The sequence below is a fragment of the Athene cunicularia genome (genome assembly GCF_003259725.1).
Source record: "Athene cunicularia isolate RWA chromosome 3 unlocalized genomic scaffold, athCun1 chr3_part1, whole genome shotgun sequence".
In the NCBI taxonomy this organism is placed as follows: domain Eukaryota; kingdom Metazoa; phylum Chordata; class Aves; order Strigiformes; family Strigidae; genus Athene; species Athene cunicularia.
The window spans coordinates 5,177,880-5,202,632 of NW_020799097.1; the positions used below are offsets into that span (position 1 = coordinate 5,177,880).

At 39.4% G+C, this 24,753-nt stretch overlaps 1 protein-coding gene across 1 annotated transcript; it reads left to right on the forward strand.

Moving 5' to 3' along the window:
- Window positions 1-7,064: 7,064 nt before the first annotated feature.
- On the forward strand, window positions 7,065-23,193 carry RHAG (Rh associated glycoprotein). Its single transcript, XM_026846223.1, has 10 exons — window positions 7,065-7,234; window positions 13,725-13,908; window positions 15,151-15,301; window positions 15,494-15,641; window positions 16,400-16,566; window positions 17,484-17,621; window positions 18,440-18,561; window positions 19,210-19,295; window positions 19,929-20,002; window positions 20,814-23,193. The coding sequence occupies exons 1-10, from the start codon at window positions 7,099-7,101 to the stop codon at window positions 20,889-20,891; spliced, it is 1,284 nt and encodes a 427-aa protein (XP_026702024.1). The 5' UTR covers window positions 7,065-7,098; the 3' UTR covers window positions 20,892-23,193.
- The last annotated feature ends 1,560 nt before the right edge of the window (window positions 23,194-24,753 follow it).

Consider the following 24,753-nt stretch of genomic DNA (forward strand, 5'->3'; position numbering starts at 1 on the left):
AAAAAAAAAAAAAAAAAAAAAAAAAAAAAAAAAAAGATTTATAAAGCGGAAAGGGGTTTATCTAGTTTTCAGCAAACAGGAAAATAGAAATCATACACAACAATTATAGGCAGTGGAACAGACACCTTAAAACTCAGAAACACAGTAAACTGGTAAAAAACGTGATATGAGGAACAAAAGTCCCTGGGCCACAAGACAGGGTGCGTAAATCAACTGATCACAGACAAGGCAAAGAGATGAATACACACCATTGCACTTGCATCACCCAATATCATAGCTCTCTAGAGTCACTATTGCTTAAAAGCACCTTTTTTTTTTTTTTTTTTCTCTTATTCCTCACAGGGAAACAGATCCCCACCCATGTGCAAACTGAGGCACCTAAGTTGATCGTTTAAATTGTTAAAATGGTACCTGTGATCGGCGCATAAGCCTGGAAAAATAGCTTGTATATGTCTAGAAAATACTTTCTACAATGTGGCCTTTGGAAACAAGGGAAGCAAGGAGAAGAAACAAACAAAACACCGTGTAAATGAAATTGTTGGGGAAGAAAAGAATCGGTAGAAAATATTCTTATTACTTGCTGGAAAGTGTGAAGATTTTAAGGGAAATCAACGTGCTACAGATAATCAGAACTTTTACCCAGAGCTGAAAGTCCACTTAAATTTTATCTCAGCTCCATGATGCCAATAACTCCATAGCTAGCACAGCTAAGAAACCCTGTAAACAACATGGAAAAAGAATTATTTTTAAGTGCGCCTTTCCAGTTTTCTTTTTTAACAGCATGCCCACTACTGAGCTTCTACCAGAGCCTTTGCTTTGGTAGAATAAAAATTTCTGTTTCCATTGAAATATTTTCCTATGATTTGGAAAATTTTTGCTCTGATTAACGTGAATGTGACACTAACACATTGAAGGCAACAAACCTTAAATCAAGTGATGTTGCAGAGTATCTGCAGCCCAAGAGAAACTTGGGGATGGCTCGGATTGACGTGCACTTGCATTTGCTGATGTCGCTAAGGAAAGCTGTATCATGAAAGGTCAGTGAGGAACAGAAGACTTCTCAATTTCCCTGACAAGTGCCCTTCTGGAAAAGTGTAAACAGTGAACAAAAATACAGGCGTATCCAGAGCTCCAAACTGGATTTTAAAACCTAGAGACTGTCCTCAGTAAGGAAGGACAACTGAGATGATACATTGCCATGTCTGAAGCCATCTCCTTGTGCTTTTTCAGAAGGTTAATTACCTGCTTGCTTTAAGAGCAAGACTTAAGTAAGGTACTTCACACTGGCAGGAACAGCATCTCTGTGAGAGCCACCTCAGATGCCCAGAGGCATTTAATTAAGGACAGAGGACTGAAGGGAAGCAAGAGAAACATATAAGAAAGGACAGGAGACATACATGAGTTATCACTAACATCTTTTGCAAGTAGCATCCGAAACTTAAAGCATTCGTCTCATTTATACTATTATTGATTTCTCAGAATAATAGGTAGAGCTTTAAGGCACATGTGAAGCATCCGTCTTCCCTGCAGTCCCTGCAGTAGTCCCTTCTTTATCACAAGAGCAGTACAAACTGGCCCTTGAGTAAGGGAGAACGAACCCCGTTATCTCTTGTAAACAGCTTTCCTGCAACTTCGGGATACACCTCAACTAAAAGCTGCTTCTGAATTTTATTCCTTCTTTCCAACGCTCACGCAATAAAAAACAGAACATGAAAGGGTGAAGTTTTTAAGCCCACCATGCTCCTCTTCAGCAAGGTATGCTTTAGCCAAACACAATTTAACTGGGTGTAATTCTCTGGCCTATTTTTATTTAAGAGAGGAGAACAAAAAAACTGAGTAATTCCTTCTAGTCTTTATCAATTCTCTGTGTACTAGAGAAAGGTAAAGCATTGTATAGTAATCGAGCAAGGCCTTCCATAGAGAAGTCTGTGTGATTTCAAATGGAAAAATCAAACATAAAAATAATATCTCAGCAATAGACCCTGTAATAACAAATTAAACTAAACCATCCTCTATCTATTAAGCTGTGATTGCTATTTGTCCACAGTGTTTCCTCCCTCTTCTGATGGACATCTTAGTGTGCCCTGTAATAAATTTTTAGTGGTGCACTAGTGACCTTATTTTCCCCACATTTGTAAGAAAACATGTAAGAGGCTTGTGGGGGTGACATGTATCAGGTCAAGACAATCTTACTGTTGCCGTGCAGAGTCAGAAAACACATTTATTGTTACTTCCCTCTTCAAGGTGAAGGAAGATATTTAAGGGCTGCGTGGACAAACTGTGTCTACCTGGCTGAGCTTTCAACTTGAAGCAAGGTAGCTGTCTGCTGACTCAAAGTGTTAATGTTTAATGAAAAAACTCTTCTACCGTGACACCACAGAAATGGGATAAATGTCAGTGTTCTCAAAAAAAACTTCTCCAGCTCAAAGTTCAGGACATCTAAGAAATATTTCTGTCACGGCGTGCAGGCTAGCTGCACCTTACCCTACATTTCTGGTCTCTGTAGCTATGTTCGCATTAAGAGCACACACCAAGAAGTAGCTTAAAGATTGACTTGCACCCAGATCGTGCTCCATAAATCCACATCATTGTCTGGGGGATATTCATAGCTCAGATTTCGATGAACTGAACTCGGAGTTTTCAATAGCATCAGTCTCTTCAGCAGACCACATGGGGTCTTTTCTAGGAGGCATCCTGAAGCTGATTTGAGCCTGTGTCAGCCAACAAACATGACTAGAAATGCAGAGTGCCAGGTCCTTGCATTCACCTGGCCTATTTAGCCTGGTTTAGGTCTCTTCCTTTAAGATGTAAAGAATTGCTCTTGGAAGTTTTTATTTCTCTATTCTGACTTAAAAGGGAAGCATTACTGCTTAGATCAGATACAGAAATGTATAGTGTATGTCTGGTCAGGTGAATGCCACTCCTAGATTATTAAATGCAGCTTCTTTCTCATGCTTTAGGTAAGGATACTACTCAAGCTACCCCTTTATCTCCTATTTTTATTTGTCTGGAGACTTGAAAGTCTGCCATAACTTTCACATTTGTTTACATACCACCACCGTGTTTCTCCATCAGATGGAAAAGTAGGATGAAAAACTCAACGGCCATTTAAAAGACAAATACTCCAAATTCATTAGTAGACCCAGGTGTGCAACAATATATACCAAAGAACACCACTCCTCCCATTGTATTTATAGCCATCATGATTGGGCTGAAGCTAACAAGGAGACACAAGGGAGTTTCCTAGACACTAAAGACTGGCAGCTCAAGATGTGTGCATTTTTGATTGCCCTACGCAGCAGTTGCATGGGGCATGTAAAGGCTGCTGGCCTTTGAAATGAGATGTTGCAAGTGGCTGCTCCCCATCACCTGGCAAGCTTTTTTGTCAGAAACAAGACAATCAGGAACAAAGAGGGGAATGACAGACAGCCATTGACATGGCAGTTGCTTCAGCTGGTAAATATATCAGGCCAAAACACAGGACCTACTGACTTTCTACTATGCACAAAGTTTCCACTGTGATGCAGGGCTGCGGGATCAAGACCTTGTTTTCATGATTTAGCAGGATAAACATGTTGTACTCTCCACAGGTGGTATGATCGAGCCCAAAGCCATCTGTAAAAGCTTTTCCATTTAATAGGGAACTTCATTCATGCATAAATTACATAAAAGGGTGGGAATAATTTCTTTTTCTCTAGAAAAATTAAACTGTTTCTGCTTTGAGCTGTGTATAAAGAGGACAGCGTTTAAGGATCCCTGTCAATGCGTAATGTTTCCCCTGATTTCATTTCACTTTTCCTTGAGAAACCTGCCCTGCGCGCAGCAGATCTGGCAGACAGGGGAGTCTGCATGCTGCAAACGTGCCTTTGTCCTGTCTTCTGAAATTCTCAGCAGGTTTCGATGAGCCACAAGGAGTTTAAAACTGTCATTTTGAGGGCTCAGGGTAGAGCAGCATCTTGTCACAGTCACAAAGAGCAATCCAAGATTTTGCAGAGGAAAGCTGAAACTCTTCTCCTAGTCGCTGCTGCTTCAGGCTCACGTTGTGGCTTTTTACCTTTCTTCCCTTGGAGAGGTTTGAGGAGAATGTCTAAACGACCTGCTGTTTCCAGACCCAAACGTGATACAAGCCAAAGTCCATCTCAATGGGCAAAAAGTGAGGCAGGGAGTCAGGCCAAACTGGATTTTCCCAGAAACTCCAGCAAGCAAAGCAGCGCAGCTCCACCTTCTGGATAAAGCATCTTCTTCCTCCTGGCAGCTAGTGTTGTCAATCCCTTTTGCTTAATGTTGGTAATATCTGAAGTTAAATGATGACATATTAGGCCTCGCTAATGGTGAGAGAGGAATGTTTAATTTATTTAGATGAACAAATATTGGAGTACATAAATACTGAAATATAATTTCTTCCAAGTCCCTGTTTCCATGTAAATCACCTGTAGGTTTATAAAAGCCATTTGTCTGTGGATGCTGGATATTAGTTCACCTCACCAGGAAAATAGCTAAGTTGCTCTTTCTGTTAAAAAAAAAAAAAAAAAAAAAAAAAAGGGAAAAAGGAGGAGGGAACGCTAGGCATTGGGCAGTCTGCTGAAGCAAAGTGAGCTTTGCTGAGTGTAATTCTTAAGGACTGTGTATTCCAGCTATGCTGGTGCATCAGCTTTCTGGCACATACGTGCTGGAGCACAGATTTTGTTTGTACTCTCAGGTAACAGATCCCCATCTCGTGCACTGCACAGGCCACAAGAATTACAGCAGATCAAACAAGCACATTTGACAAGCTCTTGAAAATCTTGGGTGAAAAGCCTCATCCTGAGACAAATTAATGGAGTTTGGATGCTGAAATCTGAACTACTCACCAAAGGCTTGCATTATAATCAATGAAGGGAAATGAGAATCTCTGAAGTATTATGCACCTTTTCCTAAGAGAACTGTATAAGAGAATTAAGACTAATAATTTCCTTGAGGTGTACATAATTTCACATTAACTACAAAGGCAATACTAAAGTGACTAAGATAGGCATGAATACTCTTTCAATACATATTGTGTGCCTGTGCGTCTATGTTTATGTGCCTGCGTGCAATTTAAGATATAAAGTAATAATCTCAGAGAAAGTCCTCATTGAATGAACTTGACTTGACCCATTTTAAAATTTAAACATTTATTGAAAGGTATTTTCCCCAATAAGATTTCAAAAAGGAGCCTTTTCTGCACCTCTGAAAGGGCTTAATGTCAGGATTGCATATATGTTATGTGGAATATTCGCTAGGGAAAACATTGTGTGATGAATAACACAAGATATTCATGGCTGAGCTGTGGGTGAAAAACAATGAACTTTACTCGTGATTTTGCTCTTTTTAATCACTTCCTGCACAAGTGAAGGAGCTCACAGGTCCTTACAATCAAACATCGCCGTCTGTCTTATCCTGTGGTACAGCAAGGATGAACAATAGTTTTTTTAACAAAGCTCTGCTTCCTCTCTTTGAGCTGTTCAAATGAAATACAGTTGCTACAAAGAAAAGATATGTATATGTTTATTTTAGGTTTGCCACTTTCAAGTTTGAGTCTGTGACAGACTGTTATGTTCCTCTTGTTAAATAATTTGATTTTCATTCCAAATCCATAGACCCATTTTCAAGGAGAAAAAGCTAAAATAAATTTAATCTTACTTTGGACAATGGTCTAATCCTACCTTTGTAATAGAAAACTGAACAGTGCCAGGGCTTTTATCCTCCCACAACAGCAGTGTCAAACAGACTTAGTCCAGGAGTTACGGTGAATAGGGCACCATTCTTAAAAGGTGCCTGGTGTCAGCCCCCCTGCTTGGCAAGCTAAAGGTTGACAAATATGTAAATTGTCCTCGGCACCAGAGAAAAGGCCATAGCACTGCCTGGTCCACCAGTATCAATGTACCCAAAAAAAGCTGAGTTCTTTAAATTATAACATGTGAGCCATTCTCCAACAGTAGTCTCACTTCTCCAACAGTAGTCTCAACAGTAGCAGCCCGGTGTAGCATCACCTCCCAGCATCTATAGATTATGCTGATTTCTATACCCAAGGACTGATGCAGCATTTTATTGCTGTATCCTAGCTCTAATACTTCATGCCCAATTAGTCTGCCACTGTAATATCATCCCTTTTTAAACAGATACCATTTTTCATTAAATAAAGGCTCCTACCCTACGATTTTGGGCTATCTTCTGAATACTGGATTAACAGAGGTCAAGTTAATATCACATCAATAAAATATTTTCTCCACAAGACTTTTAAGAGTCAAAACAAATTTTGACAGGAAATGCGAGTCTCAAGAACAAGCGATCATCCAACAGTAATCTGTGGGAGTTAATTTCCTCCTTCATTCATGAGAAAGTTTACAACCTGAGTTTTTTTAAACCATTTAAGAGATTTGATCTGAGACCTATTTTCATTGTCTGAACTACGGGGAAATGCAAAAAGCGATCATGAAAGAAAATAAATGAGCTGTTTCTTGAAACTCCTCTTTTAATAGTCTGAAGCTTTATTTTTTAACAACTAGGAATACTGGTTTTTTTATGAAGAAGCATAATTATTTTCTCCTTAAATAAGAGTTCACAATGAGAACTTGTGCTCTGAGTACTTCATTCGCTGTGAAATAGGAACAAGTACTTCTGCCTGCTGAAAGTTTCTCTTTGCTTATCATCTCCTATATGAAGAGACAGGAGATTATCCATGTTTCATATAAGATGAAAACTGAAAGCTACAACTTGAAGAAATTCTTGTCTACAGGAAACACAACTGACTGTCACTGTGTTCCTTACTATGTGCGGCAAACCAGTCTCTGTGAGATTTACTTTTAGCCTATTTCCTTTCCAAAACATGTATAAGACAGTGAGAAGCGTATCTGTGCTAAATGAACTGGTTTGCATTACAAATTGTAAAAGTGTACGCCAGCATTTCGTGCACAGAAATAGCCTGTGAAATATAAATCACTATATTAACCCATACTGTTTCCCTCCCACAGTGGGTGTGACAATGTGTTCGCCTGTCACCCAGATCCACTGAATTAGGCAGCTCTGCCGAAGGCAAACATTCTTTATCAGTTTCTGACAGCCTCCTGCTCTCCTGAGATGCCTTCAGCCCTTGACACCAACATGAGGTTCTCGTTCTCGATCGTGGCTCTTCTTCTGGAAGTGATCACCATTGTATTGTTTGGGATATTTGTGGAATATGACAACAGCGATGACTCTCGAACTTTATACCCATGTAAGTGTTGCTGTATAAGACTTACAGACGCTAGAATTTCTTTAAAATAATCCAAAGCAAGATTTCTGAATAACTTATGAGACCTACTGGTATAGCTAGAAAAGAAAAGCATGCTTTGGGGCAAACAAACTTTTTCTGAGGTGTGAAAGCAGCAGGCTTCAAAGACAAACTCAAGTTCAGCACATATAAAATTCTGAAAGTGCCTAACTGCTGAGAAGTTAGCTGTTCTGGGAGAGAAGAGTCCTGAAAATAGTTCTAGTGTTTGCATAGCAGGTTAAAACTCAGAGAAATATGAATTGCTTTGAACAATTCTAGCATTTTCCGGAGATGGATGGTAGTGCTTCTTGCCAGACCTTCTGTCTTGATTACTGTATCAAATAATGACTGGAACATTTAATTATTATAATCCGAGTCTCAAAGGGTTGTCTTATGAGAACATGGAAATTGGCCAGCGTATTCATCACCGTTACAGAATACGTTTGCAGAAATTGGACTCCACGAAGGGCAATAGTCTTTGTCACAAGGTGGATAACCCCCTCCTATCTTTCAGAGCAGTGGCTTAGCTGTAGACAGTTACAGTTCAGCCTGCAAACGTTTCTGTTGATATGTTGTTCTGTAAATGCTTGATGAAGTTCAGGGAGAAAGCTTTTGACCTGAGTTTCTGACTTCTCCCTCCCTCTTCCTCCTCCTCCTGGAAAGATCAGACTATTGTAAGTAAATAGAAAAATAAGTCTGCGGAGGAGCAGCCTATGTCTTGTTGGCGGTATTGAGGGTTTGTTGTTCATTTTCTTGGCTCTGATGTCTTAATGACCTGTAGTCCTGACCGCAGTCCTCTTAATAATGATAATAACAGCACAGAACTCCTTTCCTGTATGTAGTACCCATGTAATTTTGAATGTATCCTTCTTTTTTCTCATTCCAACTGGCCTTTCAGTGACTGTTACAGGGGAATATGGTCTCGGGGTCACTTCACTCCCTCACAGCCTTTCGTTGTGTATTCTCAGACAGAGCATCACGCGGTTGAGAGAAGGGTGAATGCATGGCATTACTCAGCTCCAGATGTAAGTCAGTGTGGGTGCACCTGCCACAGTCAGCTGATGAACAGCAGGGGCTAATTACTGACATTTGGGTTAACTCCACCAAGTTGCAGCAGTATCCCCAAGAGATAGTAACTTAGACTATGCCGGAGCCTGTTCTCTTTCTAAGACACAATTTGGCCATGTGCATGATGTTGAGCTATCCCAGTTCCTAAATGAGGTGGCCTTATCTAGATGGTATATTGGGAATGACTCTCGGTCCACTGTTACCCAGGAGGTGATAGTTGGCCTAGGCAAAAACATTGTGAGGGACCACACTAATAATTTGGTAGCACAGATATTATACCCTGTCACTACATTATTTTATTAACATAGCTTTTGCCTAAAACACCTCTCCATCTACCTCTTCTCTGACTCTACGCCAAAACAACAGACACAGACACAGAACAATAGTGTTTTGGGCATCTTTGTATAAGCCAGAAGGGTGCTGTCTAGGACATGGGTCCTTCAGACTCAGATTAAGCAATGTTTGCCCTGCAAGAACAGAGGTAATTACCTTGTCCAGTTTGAATATCATACCTGCTGTCTCTGGTTCTAAAGTAACCTGCATTTTCTTGGAGTTCCCTTATCAAGGAAAATAAAGAAAGGTTCATGGGATCCTCGTGCTTATGTCAGTAATTGAATAGTCTTCAGTGGCCCCTTAAAGTAAGTACAGTGATGCATTTCATAGTAAATCTCAAGTCTTCTGGATGGAGATTGCCTGTGCCACATGCATGACCATGGGTACTGTGTTCTCTGGGGAGCTCCTGGCATAGGCTGTTCTTGCACTTAACAAAACCCTCTTCCAGCTCTGTGTGGAGCCCTGGTTCTTTAAATTTAATATCTCCATTTTAAAAGGGCATCAGAGAGAGGGCAGGAGCCTCATCAACATCACAAAGAAAAGGATTCGTCTCACTAGACGCCAACAATACAATATAGGTCTTTAAATGTAATCTGTCTGGTTGGGGGTCACCTGTAGTTATTTCTTCACTAATATCAGTGTCTAAAATATGTGAGAGATGTTGCCTGCTGTCTCCCATGCCTTCCTGCACAGGCAGTGTATGACTATGCTATACCTGCACACTGTCCCCTAGCTGTCCACACTATTGAACAGCTAGCAAGCTTCTGGCTTGGTTTTGGCTCATGCAAACCAGCACCTTGACCTCCTCCTAGGTATGGCTTTAGGCACAGCATAGGTAAGGGCCTACTCTCAATAAGCAGTACAGGTGGGAACAGCATTTTGGGAGAGAAGAGCATGTAGCTCTTGCCAATGTGAGTCAGCCTGTGCCATTTGCCTTTTGGCCAGGCTGTTCAGTTTACCAGTAGAGACATAAACTAAGTAAACATTGCCGGCGTAATGTTGGACTTTTAGATGCTGACCTAAGAGTTGATGGATCTCATTCACAATACAGAAGTGGAATAAAGGCAGGATTTCCTCATACCTGTTCATTCACTTTTAGGCCCTCTTCCTTTCAAACTTCCCTGCCTACGAAGTGCACACAAGAGCACAGTCTGCCTGAGGACCTGGCAGAAAGTTAATACTGTGGTTGGATACGTATGTTAGGACATATCCTGAGCCAGAATTTCCTCAGAGTTCACAAGATGATGGGTTCAAACTGCTTCCCATGCTATCCCAGGGGTGTTAACCCATCTGTACCTCATAGATTTAGTTTTTTTCATCCCGGGACCAATTTATATTCTCAGAACTTCAGTGCAAGGGCTGATTTTATATGCCTTAAACACCTCGGCACCACGAATCCAACCCCTTTCGGTATTTTTGGACTGAGGAAAGATGAAAATAATAATTGAGGATCACCATAGGTTTGCACTCAGGAGTGCTGAGCTGAGATTATTCCCAAAGCACTGTTTTGCATTATATTTATTTCTAGTGGATGCAAGTACAGGCATGTACAGATGGACAACTTCAGGTGTGCCATGTCACTAGAATGGGGGGTCAAGGGCACGTGATGGCTTGTCAAGCAGTCCTCGAGGATTTCTTTAGTACTGGTATCCTGTATGTAATGTCCTGTGATTGATCCATAACTCGTGGTTTAGGAAAGCTTCTGTTCCCCTCTTGTTCTATGGGTTAGTCCTTTAGCCAAAGCAAAATCACTGTTTTAGTACAAACCTAGATGACACAAGCATCTTTGTGCTGAGACTGGCCACCATGTGGAGATCTTGTAGTGGAATTAATATGTTGGTCCTGGGCAGCCTTACAGAATCACAAGCAGTGGTTTTGTTCAGGATATGCTAGAATATTTTTCCTGATCTTTATGTTCCTGTCTCACAGAATAGAAGTACTATGTTTTGTTAAACGCAGTAAGTTACTGAAATAGTCTCTTTTAAATCATGCTGCTTTCTCCATCATTTGAAACCATTCCAGAGCTACTTTTCTTTAAAAGGATGTGTAAAAAGTAGTTAAAGCACAAGTCATAAGCTAGACTTGTTGAAGTTTGTCCTCAACATCCATGAATTAACCTAGATTTAACCAGGACTTTTAATCTCTTGTGTAAATAAATCCAGACAGCTTTAAAACATTTATATGAATCCTGGATAGCCCTCAGGATGAGCCAGGATTAAATGTCAACCAGCTGCTTGTTTCAAACAGAATTGCTTCTAGTCTTTGGGGCGGGGGTAAGATTTCTAAAAGCGACTTTCAGAAGGGACGTGAGCATGCAGAAGTCTTATTGGTGGACACTGAGAATTAAAGTCATTAAAGTGCTTTTTAACCCTGTTCTTTTGCTCACATGTAGTGAGGTTACTTAAGCAATAAAGCACCTTCTACTAATCTAGACATGATTTATTGAGTTGTTCTATACATGAATGGGACTGTTTTGATGAGATCGATTTACTTGCTTTGTCTGCAATGATTTAACCAGAAGATTGCAAATAAGAGCAAGTAGTACACTCAATGCTAAAAAAACATAATTTCCTCTGGGAGACCGGAAAAAATTTCTTCCCTGGAGCTGACTACCCCAAATGGGCAAAACTAAATCTTTATTGCAAAGTCCATGATATAGGCTAATTAAATAATAAAAAGAGGAGACGTAGGTAATTTTCAAATGTACCCTTCATTTTGTGCATGAAACTCAAGTGAGATATAAACTGAAAATTGTTGAAGTCATACATCACTTTGACTTGTCATGCTAAGTGTTTATTAAATATATTTATTGAATAAGTTTCCCTTTTCATCTTGTAAAACAACAGTTACGTTTGTAGATGCTGCTGTGCAGCTTTTATGGATTTGCCCTCTAGCTCTGGTTTGGTTTTCGGTGTTGTTTTTTGGGGTTTTTTTTTATAACATCAACAAGCTTTTTATAAAATAGTTTTATAAGAGCTAGACAAATAACATGGGCCACTTCTCACATGTACAGGTGCTGGTCCCACAGTTTACTGGGTGAATGATCACTCCTAGAAAATTATTTTTTAAAGGGAATAAAAAGGCTTGTTCAGCATCCAGTTTCCACTTATCCTCCAAAAAGAGAGAAAGAGATCTTGGGTTACTCCTTCCCTTATTTGAAAAGAGCCTTCTCATGTGACCTGCCAGCATATTTTTGTCCCAGTCAAAAAAAAAAAAAAAAAAAAAAAAAAAAAAAAAAAACCATCAGGTTGGTGTTAGAGGAACGCTGGGAAGGCTATCCACTCTCAGTCCTACCGGCACTAACCACTGCTACATGATTTCCAAGACATTTGAAGGAGAGTTGCTCTAGCTATGCAGTCCACCACCGGTCGGGTTAGGTGTGAAGATACAGCTTTGTGTTCCTGAGGCACAGGCTGCTGCAAGCTGGGGGACTGCACAGACAGATGTACCCATCAAATCACCTTGTGTTTTAATATCCTTTGCCTAAACACCCCCTGTTGACTCCCTCTGACATAGGAATATGAACAAACTAAGCTGTGTTTTGTGTTCTGCATCCACAAAGATGCTAAAGACTTTGCTGCTGGTAGGCTCAGGAACATCCTATTAGCATGATTTGCATGGTCCCCACCCAGATCTTCTCCATCTTGCCAGGTCCTCTGAAGAAAGGGAATACGTTGACCTCTGTCTAAGCAAGACTTATTTTTACGCAGCATTGCAATACAAAATATGCAAGTATATCAAAAGCAGAAGTCCAAATGGGGAAGTTTTGTTAACTGGTGTATCTTTTAAAGTAAGCAGTAAGCACAACACAAGAGTTCAGATAGTAGTTCTGGAAATTAAGTAACATGGATGAAAACGGGAAACTTCCAAAGGACTGCAGGGGCCTCAAAAATCCTATCACTCAGGAAATAAGTGAGAAAAAGTCCAGCCTAAAGAGGAAGTAAAAGAGTTGGGGATGTCTACAAACCGCTTTCTCTGATGCGTGCAGCCCAAATGACCTTACTGCATGAATGCATGTGTTTCAGTGCTAGGTCAGGCCTGCAATATGACAGTGCAAATGTAACTGAGTTTATTAGGAACCTCCAGTAACTTATTGTACTTCTGGGCCCTCTTTTGGCAAAACATGGTAATGCATATAGCAAAAATAAGGAATGTTGAAAATATATAACTGGGAAATGTAACTTCATAATAATTATATTAATCAGGTCAAAGTTTTCCCCACATATTCACGTGTAAGAGGCATTGAAATAGAAATGGAAAGAAATAATTTCTCTAGACTGATTCTTACCAAAAAAAATCAGATAAAAATCTTTAATTACAGGACTCAAGCTGTTTGGCATAGACTCCATTAAATCACTCAATCGCATCAGCGTAACAAAATAAAGTGTAAAATATCTATGTTCTGATGATAAACTCAATTTGAATTAAAAAGCCTAAAAAAGGAAATTAAAAACAAAAAAAAGCGCATAAAAAGTATTAGCCATATTTTAACAAAATAATATTTTTAAAAAACATATTTGAAGGAGGGCTAAGTATATGCTGATTAGTGATATTAATTTACTAGTTTAATACCTTGTTATTCAACACAGGTAAAGAAATCAATCTCTTGTACAGTCATTTTTAAGGATCACAACCATACCTTTGCGCTGGGCCAACTAGCACTCTACCAGACAAATCCCACGTACAGTTTTGGAGTTAGCTAGAACACAGTGGATGTGACGATCTTTATTTGAGGGGGGAGAGAACTTTTCAGTAAGGACATAAAACTGTGATGTTCCAGGTAGCTTCACATGTGAAGAACAGTTCCAGACACATTAAATCTGCCAGTATAGAGATCTAGGGTTCTTTCCATAACAATATAGCAAGGAATAAAATCAATAATTGGGTGTTGCATTTTCCAGAGCCTCAGTCTTCAACAAGTGGACTGGTCATGACGTAGGGAAGGATGGATCACATTGATGACATTAGTTTGGAACTCTTCTCTATTAAATCCTCATTTTTTCCCCAGTTTTCCATCCTTCATAGTCACTACACAGACATGTTTTCCCTTCAGTCTTTCAGGATGTCCATGTAATGATATTTGTTGGATTTGGCTTTCTGATGACCTTTCTGAAGAAATACGGATTCAGCAGTGTTGGTATCAACATGCTCATTGCTGCCTTTGGTCTCCAGTGGGGAACCCTGATGCAAGGATTTTGGCACTCGAAAGGAGAGAAAATTCACGTTAATATTAAAAGGTACATGTGAATTTACCAAAACTGACATTTCTATTCCTGAAGACATCAGGAGAAGCCATAAACTACATCTCTGGTGTCACACTTCTAAACTCACTGAAACTCTGAACCTTCCTGTCCACCTCCCAACACCCATCTGCCCTTCACTTCCAAAGGGGCAACACCTGGTGCTCTGTGCCAAGGAAACCGAAGGGCAGGATGGAATTTGAGGTGCTATGTCACACGTGGGCCATAGATCATATCGAGAGACTGCTTAGAATCTCTGGAGCTGCGGAAGCTGGAGGATTTCCAGCAGTAACTCAGCACCTTCTGCATCCAACAGGCATGAAAGGATCTGTCCTTCCATGACACATAGGGTCACAGGAGAAAGGCTGTCTCAGTGTGTCCCTCCGTTCACGGGGTTTTCTCCTACTTCTCAAGGAATGATTTGCATGAGAACCATAGCACAGTAGGTTTTGTACCCCATAAACAACGTCTCCGGTTATTTTTAATCCCTGTCCCATTCAACCGTCCTTCTTCTACCAAAGTCTCAGAGTGTTTTCTACATCTCCAATTCTATTTTCTGAGACAACTTGTAGACAATTTTGAAAGGAACAGCATCCACGCATTACTGAGGAACAAGCAGAAATAATATAAGTAGCTCTTTAATGCTTACAGACAGGAAATTATAGAGGGAGACCCATAAGTTAGTGCCCCTCTGTGCTGCAAATTTTTGACCAATTTTTGTTTTTATTGATCTTTGCCAATCCCCATAACCAGTTAGCACTGGTCCTTCCTGACAACTAGTGCAAACGTGATGCAGTGTTAGAAAGGCATGCAAGGCTTTTGAAATGAGATGAACCACCTGACCAAATCTAAGGGTTCCTGGTCATCTTCGGAGTTCAAATGACAGTCAAGAGGTGGAAATATCCCTGCGCATCTGCAATACACATCTCATCTGACTTTTCACCATAATTTCAACCAGCTAAGCACATATATGATATAAGCAGGAGGCAGTCTTCCCACCCTTTTTCCTCAGTAGCTGGCAAGATCTTTAGAAAACCCATCTGGAAAGGTCTGATTTAATTTTCATCCACAAAGATTATCTTGATAATTGATAACTGAAGAGTTAAAGCTCCATCATTTTAATAATATGACAGGTTTGATATTACAGCCTTATTTCAGATCTCTTTAAACTGATTTTCTTTTTTTTCCCTGTGTTTTTGTTTTGCTTTGTTCTGGTTTTATTTGTTTTCTTGACTCCAGCATAATAAATGCAGACTTCAGTACAGCAACTGCTTTGATTTCATTTGGAGCAGTCCTGGGGAAAACAAGTCCTGCTCAGATGCTGATCATGACAATTCTGGAGGTCACAATCTTTGCATGTAACGAACATCTAGTTACAGAAATACTTCAGGTATTGCTTAGCAATAAGTGTTTTCTGCTTATAACAAATGTTTTCACTTTGTAATATTTTCAGTTTACATATTCTTGATTCTAGTTTTTACCATAGAAAATAAGCCATTAAAGTCATCCAGACTTCTCCTTCATCAAATCCTCATCTTTATGCCTATAAAATCTGTGGCGTTGTTTCGGGTCCCTATAACAGGCCACAGATGTCGGAGCCTCAATGACTATCCATGCTTTTGGAGCTTACTTTGGTCTGGCTGTGACACTAGTCTTGTATCGTCCTGGTTTGAAAAACAAACATGAAAATGAAGAATCTACCTATGATTCGGACATGTTTGCTATGATTGGTAAGTTAAATAATTATGGTTCTAATCAGTTGTTCATCCTTCTTTCACCCCTCTGTTTTAATGATTACCATTATTACGCTGCATCCATTTTCTTAAGCACACTCCTAGAAGCATGGGGTTTTTTGTCTGATTCATGGATGCTTTCAGTGACACACATACTTTTACAGTCTTTACTTGGTTAAAAAAAAAAAAAAAGAAAGAAAGATCAAATTAAAGATGCATTTTCACTGTGCATTAGTGGTGACTCCCTATTTGTTAATCTTTCTGTTATGAGCATCATTTCCATAGAAATTGGCCATAATTAAAAGTACTGAGCTGTGTCTCTCCTGCTAATGAATGCTAGAAACAATACATCTATCCATGAGATCTATTCATAGATCAATTTACCAGCTAAAACTATCAGTTCTATCAACAGTTGATAAAGGATTTGCATGTGAACTGTCTTGCTAATGTCTCGTATTCCGGTATGGTTTTCACATGGGGGGGAGCTCTGACAGGGAGTGGGGCATGACAAGGAATCCAAACGTGTTAAAGTCTTCCAGTAAGATTTGACAGAGACCATATGTCAAAATCCCACATGCCAGTGTCAAAAGCTTCTGCATAATCTATTATTTCTTCCAGCATTTTAGCTGTTTCATCTTTCTTATTGATCATCATCTTCATTTCTTGTAGCTCGTTCTGTTGTGTTGGATCTTTCAGGTTGAAATATCCCTTGTGACTGAATAGCCTTTGTTTTGTTTTGACTTATATTCATCCAGGTACCCTGTTCCTTTGGCTTTTTTGGCCCAGTTTTAACTCTGCCATTGCATCTGAACCATTTTACCAGATTAAAGCGATTGTCAACACTTACTATTCCTTGGCTGCATGTACTGTCGTAACATTTGCCCTCTCCAGCCTGGTGGATCAAAGAGGCAAATTCAGTATGGTAAGAATCACATTGTAACCTCTGTTAAATCAAATAACCTCCCTATAATAAGGATGATTGGGCAGATTCCCAATACCCATGAGCTATCTGGAGCCTTTGCTCATATTGTGGACAAAAATAGAGCTATTATACTTCTAAGAACTATAATGTAAGATTAGGCCCTGAGGGAAGCCACCCTGCTTTAGATATGTGGTGGTTCCTCAGTGGGGTCATTGCATCTGGAGAGTGAAAAGCTCTTGGACATTATAGAGGTGGTCCTGCTCCCTTGTTCTCTCTTGTCCACAGAACCTGCTGGACTAGAGAGACATTAGTCCAACATTCAGGTGGGCTTTTGGGTCTTATGCGGATCTTCTCAAAGAAGATCCTACGTCAGTTAATGTATTGCAAAAGCCAAAATAGTTCTCTCAAGGCAATGACCTCTTCCTTGGTAATCTTACAGTGCAGCTGCACAACAGGCAAAGCCAAACTGGGTTGACTGCCAGACTGTCAACCCTTCATCTACTTGGCCTAAAACCCAGCCCTGTTTTCACCCACCTCTTTCCAGCAGTCGCAGTGTTTATCTAAGCCCTGCGTGAGCTGGCACAGATCAATGATCTTGCAGAATCTACTGCAGTTGTAGGAGACAGTCCTCCCTGGCTCAGCCTGGCTTCTCAAGGGTCAGATGAGTTCAGTAACTTTGCAAAAGTTGGACTCCATTAAACTGGCCTCAGTCAAACTGGCTTAGACCAGCTTTGAACCAACAGCCTGAACATGTAACAGAGAACCCTGTTTTAAATTTCTATTCATTTTTCACTGGAAAAATCCCACCTGAAGAAAAGAAAAAATTCTGTATGCAAAGAAGCCTTCCAAAGTCACTCAGCCCTAAAACAAGTCTCTGTTCCACATATATCTTCTCCACCTCTGTGTACTCTTTGCAGGTTCTCATTCAAAATGCCACCCTGGCAGGAGGAGTAGCAGTGGGTACCTGTGCTGACCTGTCCATCCACCCTTTTGCTGCCATGTGCATCGGGGGCATTGCTGGAATCATCTCTGTGCTTGGGTTCCACTTTCTGACTGTGAGTGTTGGAGCCTCACCTCTGCTCTCATTTATTTATTGCTTCATTGACTTTACTGGAGCTCTTTTTGTTTGCTAGAAAGGGAGTTTAGAAACTAGCTGATACGGTATAAAAGAGTAAGCTCTAGATAACGGTTATTTTTAAATCAATTTGATTCAGATATATGCTTATGCACTAACTTCAGGCCATCACCTAGCTAAAAATAGAGAAGGATCACAAAACTAAGAGTTCATTAAAGTTGGGATTTCTGTTCAAAGACCTGCCAGAATTTTGCTTCAAGCCCATGTTTCTGTGAAATAACACTAATTACATCGCCATCTTTAAAAATTTCTAAGTCAATCTATAATCAAAAATTATTTTTGAATTATAAAATAGAATTGCTTCATATCCCAAATGTAGTAACAAAATATTCTGACTAAAGCTGTTTAAACTGTCATTTTTCTGATCGATGGAGAAACTTTCTGAAAGAAAATACTTGACTAGCAGACACAGAACAGGCGTGTATGTGTTACTTAGCCACCTCTTTCAACACTTGCTGCAGTGCCTGAAATGATTAGGAATATTAGTGGGCTGTTTTGTACCATAATCCATACAATGGCAGCTTGGACATTTGTACCATTATATGTATACACTTGGTTTTCTCTGCATATAACCAATTTCACCGTGAAGGGAAAGATAGCAGCTTTTACAGCTAAACTTTGCAAACATGAAATAAGTTAGACTTTCTTGAATTTCTGCAATATTTTCTTTTGCGTTTCATTCTAGAGGTGATGGAAGATTATAAAGTCAATAAAACTTTGTATTTCCCCTCGTTTTAGCCTTTTCTGGCATCCAAGCTGAACATTCAAGACACTTGTGGAGTTCATAATTTACATGGTTTACCTGGAATACTGGGAGGTATCGCTGGCATCGTAGTAACTGCAATAAAACAGGAAAATAGGTGAGTTATAAAGAGGAGAGAGAAAGGCATTTATTGCTTTTTGAAAGTCTACCCTAATTTTCTGCCTTCCTTGGATGAAATTATGGGGTGTTTTTTTCAGAAAACGCATCTTTGATTTGATGTCAGACATCATGCTCTGGTTTAAATATGAGCCTTCTTGTTATTCTGCCTTTAACACACTGTTTATATGCCAGGCTTGTTGCAAATTAAGAGCTCAAGTAAAAATAAACAAATTTAAAACATCATAGAAAACCAGCACGCAGAACCATTCAAACAATTAAGAATCTTTATTAAGATTCTACAATTTACACTGCTGGTAACCATAAGATTTCCAAGAAAATTGGCAAAATGGGCTATTTCTAATATCTTAAAGACGCCAAGAAGATGAAACGTTGATCTTTTTGACAAAACAGAGCATTCTTTAAAGGCTTACAAGATACTAATAAACTTTTCAAAGGACTTGTTTTCATCTGTAGTCTAAACCAAAACCAAAACCAAATCATGATTTCTGTCATACACAGCAATGGCAGGACATCTTCCTGTGAGGCATCTTGTCCAACAGATGGCAAGTACAATGTTGTAAGACCAGTCAGCAGTCTCAAAGTATGACGGGTTTTTTGTTTGCCAATGGTTTGTTGTCTTTTTCAGGAAAGGTGTCCTCTTTACTCCTGGCATGCAGGCTGCTGCCCTGGGCAGTACAATCGGTATTGCACTGGTGGGTGGAGCGTTGACAGGTCAGTATGGTGCATACAGCAACTGAAATATATCTGAATTTAGAGGTTTACCCATGGAGAACTTCAAAGCATCAACAATTTCATGTGAATAATACAAAATGAAAAATGGAAATAATGCATGATGACACACTGGAAGAAACTTATATGTGGAAAAACAGTTTTCCAATAATTTTGTCTTCAAATGAAAACTATATATCTTCTTAAATGAATGCTTCAAAGATACTGGGTTGTGTATATAGAAATAGTAAGATGTTGTTCTGGATTATGTCCTCTAGATTGAGACACTAAAAATTCTGAACAGAAGCTAGTTTGAAATTAAGACATATTCATTTAGGTATCACAATTTTCCATGTGACTGTGGATACTTCCCAAACAAAAATTCAGGCTGAAATAGAAAAATCCAGGCTGAAATCTAGGAAAAACCTGAGCAACTAAAACCAAGATCATTCATGTCAACATGAAGAAACATGCATCACCTCTTGTAAGTGACCTGATGTCCCAAGATGGTTGCGCGTTTCTGTAGACTAGGAAAACGAGTCAGAAAACTTAGGTGACTCCCTAGAGCACATCTGAGGGACACTTATTTGGGCATTTTGTCCATTTTTTAACCTCTGATGCTGTTTTTTTCTCTAGGTGGTATTCTAAAGCTGCCCTTCTTGGGACAAGTATCTGACCAGAATTGCTTTGACGATTCTGTTTATTGGGAGGTAAGATAACACCTCCCTTTATTTATATTGTATTGCAAGATGTACAGCACACTGCAGTCCTGCTCTCCTGGGGTTTGTCGTTTGCACACGAGACAGCTTTCAGAAATGTGGCTTTGCTCAGGCTGTGAATTTATCAAAGCCACCTTCAGGATCTTTTCTGGACTTTCTAGCTAGTCATGCATTTACACTGAACCGTGAACAAAAAGCAGAAATACAGCCAACAAATTGAGACCTTGGTGGTGACTCTTTATCTCTTTTAAGTGCTTGCTGTGCAGGCATCCTCTTCCTTCTTGTAGTTGATACACATGATATTTGCATTTTTAGCAAAATGGTGCTTTCCCAGTGTCATCTAGAATTTCATACTGAATTAAATTTAGAGCACTTCTTCAGGATTTGTGGGTTGAGTCTCCCTAGGGTGAGCAGAAGCTCTTTTGCTCCCTGGTTGAATGATCTGACCACTGAGGTTATCAGAAGAAGATGGGCTTCTGGGACTATTGTTTTATGGATGAAGACAAAATCAGTGGGTCTGAGAAACAAGTACATCTGACATAGCCCTGCTAAGCTCCCTTTATGCTCAGTGAAGAGATGGCTCTATATTGCAGTTCATCTGAATCCTTCCAGTTATTCAGAAAACCCTGAATTCATCCCTCAGAATTCATAATTGGTGGTTTATGTCAGGCTGGGTCAATGTTAGTAAGTAGACACACAATATATACAAACAGAATGACGTTCTCAATGTACTTTAGTCTCCATTAATGGCAAAGGAAGTCTATATCTCATCAGCTGAACTCTTCTCTGATTTTTATGGCAGGTTCCAGAAAAGGAGAATCCACATGAAATTCACTCCAACAAATATGAGGAACACAGCAGATCTGATGCCACTATGTAGAAAAATAATTGTAATATTTGTCCTAATAATGCTCTTTTCAGTTTATAATGCAAAAAAACCCAACATTAAGATATTGTCTTAGCCACACTGGGTTTTCAAGAAAGAAATGTAGATAGATATATTTTTGTAATATAAAACAAGCTTGATTTTAGAATACATAGTCATTATGCCAAGCTCAGGTGAATTATTCAGATCCTTCTAATATATTTGTTCGTCATAAAAACCTACCACAAACTGATCTACAAAATTACCTGTATTTTACCTTTTGTCATCACTGTGTCAATATATCCATTGAAACAACCTTTGTGTTTCAAGCCTATTACAAGATACCATACCTGACTGTAAGATTTCTGAGTTACCATCACACTCTTCAACTGCATAGGGGTAATCAAGAAGAAATAGAGTGATACTGTTTATTTGGATTCTAACAAGCTTTTCACCAGAGCATCCCAGATTAACTTTTTAAGAAAATGTGTTCTCCTAGTTTTGGATGGGGGAGAAAATGTGCTGTATTTTGAAGATTGGTTATGACAGGAAAGAAAATGTTGAAATCATTTCCATGGCAAAGCACAGAATATAGTGATTGATGAGGTATACATACTAAGTGGTAATATGAGTATCAAGATTCTTTGTTAATAGGTTTATTGAAAGGGAGAGTAAAGTGAAATAATAGTGAAAAAAAATAATTATTGGCATAGATTTTTTACACTGTTGATTGTTTCAAGGACACAATAAGGGAATTGAGTAGGAACTATGACAAACAGGTAATTACATAAGATGTCTTCTTATGTCCAACAGTAATAAGTGGTTAGTAGCACTGTTAATGTCAATAGATATAAACTGAACTCAATGTTAGCTCCAAGGAAAAGTGTGAGTTGTTAGGAACTGGTCAGAGAGCAGCTGTGTTCAGGCTACAGAAGACCCAGTGGAGAACTTCCATGTGGTGAGTCACTACCTTTGAAGTCACTGCTTCCTAAACCAACAGAAAGCAGAAAGAAAAATACTGAAGCTAAATTAAGGTAAAATAACTCCACCTGAGAAGTGATGACAGAAACAGACACCAAAAATGAGGTATCTGAAGGAACCCTACGAGATGACAGTAGCTGGGAGCAGTCACACATCTGTACCTACCTACATGGGGCAATCCATCGAGAGGCAATGGATGGGAGATGAAAATCGAACAGAAAGATGCCTCTAGGTGTTAATCAGATGCAGAAAGCTACCACTCGTGTCAGAAGGGCAAGCTACAGTGGATAAACTTTCAAGACTTCTTTAACTTAGCATCTTTTTTCGAGTCGTAATTATCAGGTTTAAGGGGAAAATTCCCATATAAAATAGCACCGATAATTTCAGTTCTGCTGATGTATTTTTCCTTGAAAAACTTCAGAAAGATACTAGGCAAGGCTGTCCCATATGTTATATCAACTCTATACTGCTTTATGTGTCAGATTTCTACCTATGAATGATACATTTGTTGTAGCACACTTTAGTTCAGATATGCTCTTTTGGAGACGTGCAATGAATGACTTTTCCACCTTGTTGGCTAGAAGACATTTTTTATTCTTCACACAATCATTTTTGTAAAAACTAAGAAGGCGTTTAACAATATAAATATTGCATATGTAAACATTTTAGAAGTATTTTGTGCATAATATATAAACACAAAGTACTGAAGTACTTGAAAAAGATTCCATATGTAGACAGACTGTACAAGTCTTATCCTCAATACACGGAGCTTAGCCTTCAAAATCCTCCTTGGGAATTCAGAGGGTCTTTCATTCACCTACAGCTGCGAGATAACTTCACTGACTGTGTTGACCGCAAAGGAACATCTGAGTCAGAAAGTAGCACTCACTGTGAGTCTTTCAGAATGATGCCCTCAGTAGTTATCTTTAGTTCTTTAAAACAAAAGGGGGGAAAATAAACTACTAAGTTTTGTTCACCAGTTCTCCTTATAATCTTTCCGTAGTAACCTAGACCCTCATCCACTAAGTACTCATTCTTCTGCCTTTCTTTGGAAGATTACTGTTCCAGAGAAATCAGTCCTTCAGGTTCTCTCAAAAAAAGAGAGGCAAGGAGATGAACCCCTTTGCATGGATATTTATTCTGCCTAACCTAGCTATCATTTTCAGGAATTTATTTGTTTTCTTTTTGACAAAGGACTCTAGAAGTAGGGCCTGTAGCAATAGCTCAAAGTGCCTGTAGAGATAGTACAAAAGGTAAAATGTTTTAAAGAGGGTAGATTCAGACTAGATATTAGGAAGAAAATTTTTATGATGGGTGTGGTGAAACACTGGAACAAGTTGCCCAGAGAGGAGGTGGATGCCCCATCCCTGGAAACATTCAAGGCCAGGTTGTACGGGGCTCTGAGCAACCTGCTGTAGGTGAAGATGTCCCTGCTCATTGCAGGGGGGTTGGACTAGATGACTTTTAAAGGTTCCTTCCAACACAAACCATTCTATGATTCTGTGATTCTAGCTTAGCCCGGGAAACTATATTTTAGATGTCTGAAATCACGTGAGGAGTATATGACTTTAACAAATAGAAGAGGGATTACAAATGCATCTCTGAATATAACACTCTGACAAGAATTACAGAAAGTTAAAAGTGGATTCTATGAGAAATGGGCTAATGGCACAGATAATTATAGGGGAGAGAGAATTGGAAACCTCCTGAGGAGCATAACTGTGAAAGGCCAGCAGTTCCCCTGTAAGTACAGCTGAAATACCAACCTCAGGTACAGATGTATCAAATCAGAGACCAGAATTAGGGAGTGGGTAAAGATGGAGAAGGCAAAGAAACAGGAAAAGGGACAATGAGGCACACAAAGAAAAAAAACTGTAAAGACGGCTGCTGGGATATCTGTCAAGCAGTCCTGAGATAGATCACTGTAGCCCAAAACAAGACAATAAAACAGATTTCGTGTTTTGATCATCCATGAGTGTTTGATTTCCTCCTGTGGCCTCTACCCTGCTATGGTGAAGAGCTGCTGATCACGCACAACTCAAAATCCATTCATTCGCTTTGGTCAGAACCCTTAGACAAGTGCCTCAGCTCAAGTGAATCCAGGCCTTACAGCTTGATCCCCCTGTATGAACAGATTGGACACTGAATTTGCCCAGCACGTTTCAGACTTTTTCCAGCATGTTTCAGGCTGCTTTTCACCCCAAATAGACTCTCTCTGTGCAACAGAGTGCACAATGATGTCTGTGATGGTATCATCAGGAAATTAAATACAGCAGTTGTTGGCTTTCTAAATAACATTTGTTTAATCCGAGCTTTAAACATTACTTTATTTTCAATGTAACTGTGCCCTTGAAGTGTATGATTTCTTTCTGCTAAGGTTCTTTACCCTAATCACTCATCTCCATACCTCACATATCAGTGGCATTTGGTTCTCTGTCTGGGGGCATTTCCTTTAGTTGGTTGTTTCCCAAGTGAAGCTTTGAAGATGCTGAGCCAGTAGAGCTCCTTTTGTATATAGTTACAACTTCTGTGTAGTACGTTACTGGACACTATGGAGTGGTGTTCAACCTGACAGAAACTTAAAATGTTTTGCTGAGAACCTTTTTGCTTGTCGATGAGGAACAGCGGCAGTAAAGGAAAGCAAGGAGTTAAACTAGACACAGGGTGGAGGATGAGCTTTGAGGATGGGACTGAAAAATAAAGTTAAATTACAGCTGCTTTAAATTTGAGATCCACAATGACTGGCATTTCTTTTCTTTCTCATCAAAGACTGCCAATGTTTTATCCTCTCCAATAACCATTGAACACTCTTTCTGTTTTATCTTTGTTCTCACCTTGTTTTTACATAAAAAAAGCTTTTAAAAAGTGCGCTTTTTTATTTTTAAGTGTGTAGAAA

What these genes read in the sequence shown, in the direction of transcription:
- RHAG (XM_026846223.1), top strand. Translation starts at nt 7,099, where the DNA reads ATGCCTTCAGCCCTTGACACCAACATGAGGTTCTCGTTCTCGATCGTG. An exon ending in TTGGGTTCCACTTTCTGACT is followed by an intron (nt 17,622 to 18,439) that starts GTGAGTGTTGGA and finishes CCCTCGTTTTAG; the next exon opens with CCTTTTCTGGCATCCAAGCT. An exon ending in GCAATAAAACAGGAAAATAG is followed by an intron (nt 18,562 to 19,209) that starts GTGAGTTATAAA and finishes TGTCTTTTTCAG; the next exon opens with GAAAGGTGTCCTCTTTACTC.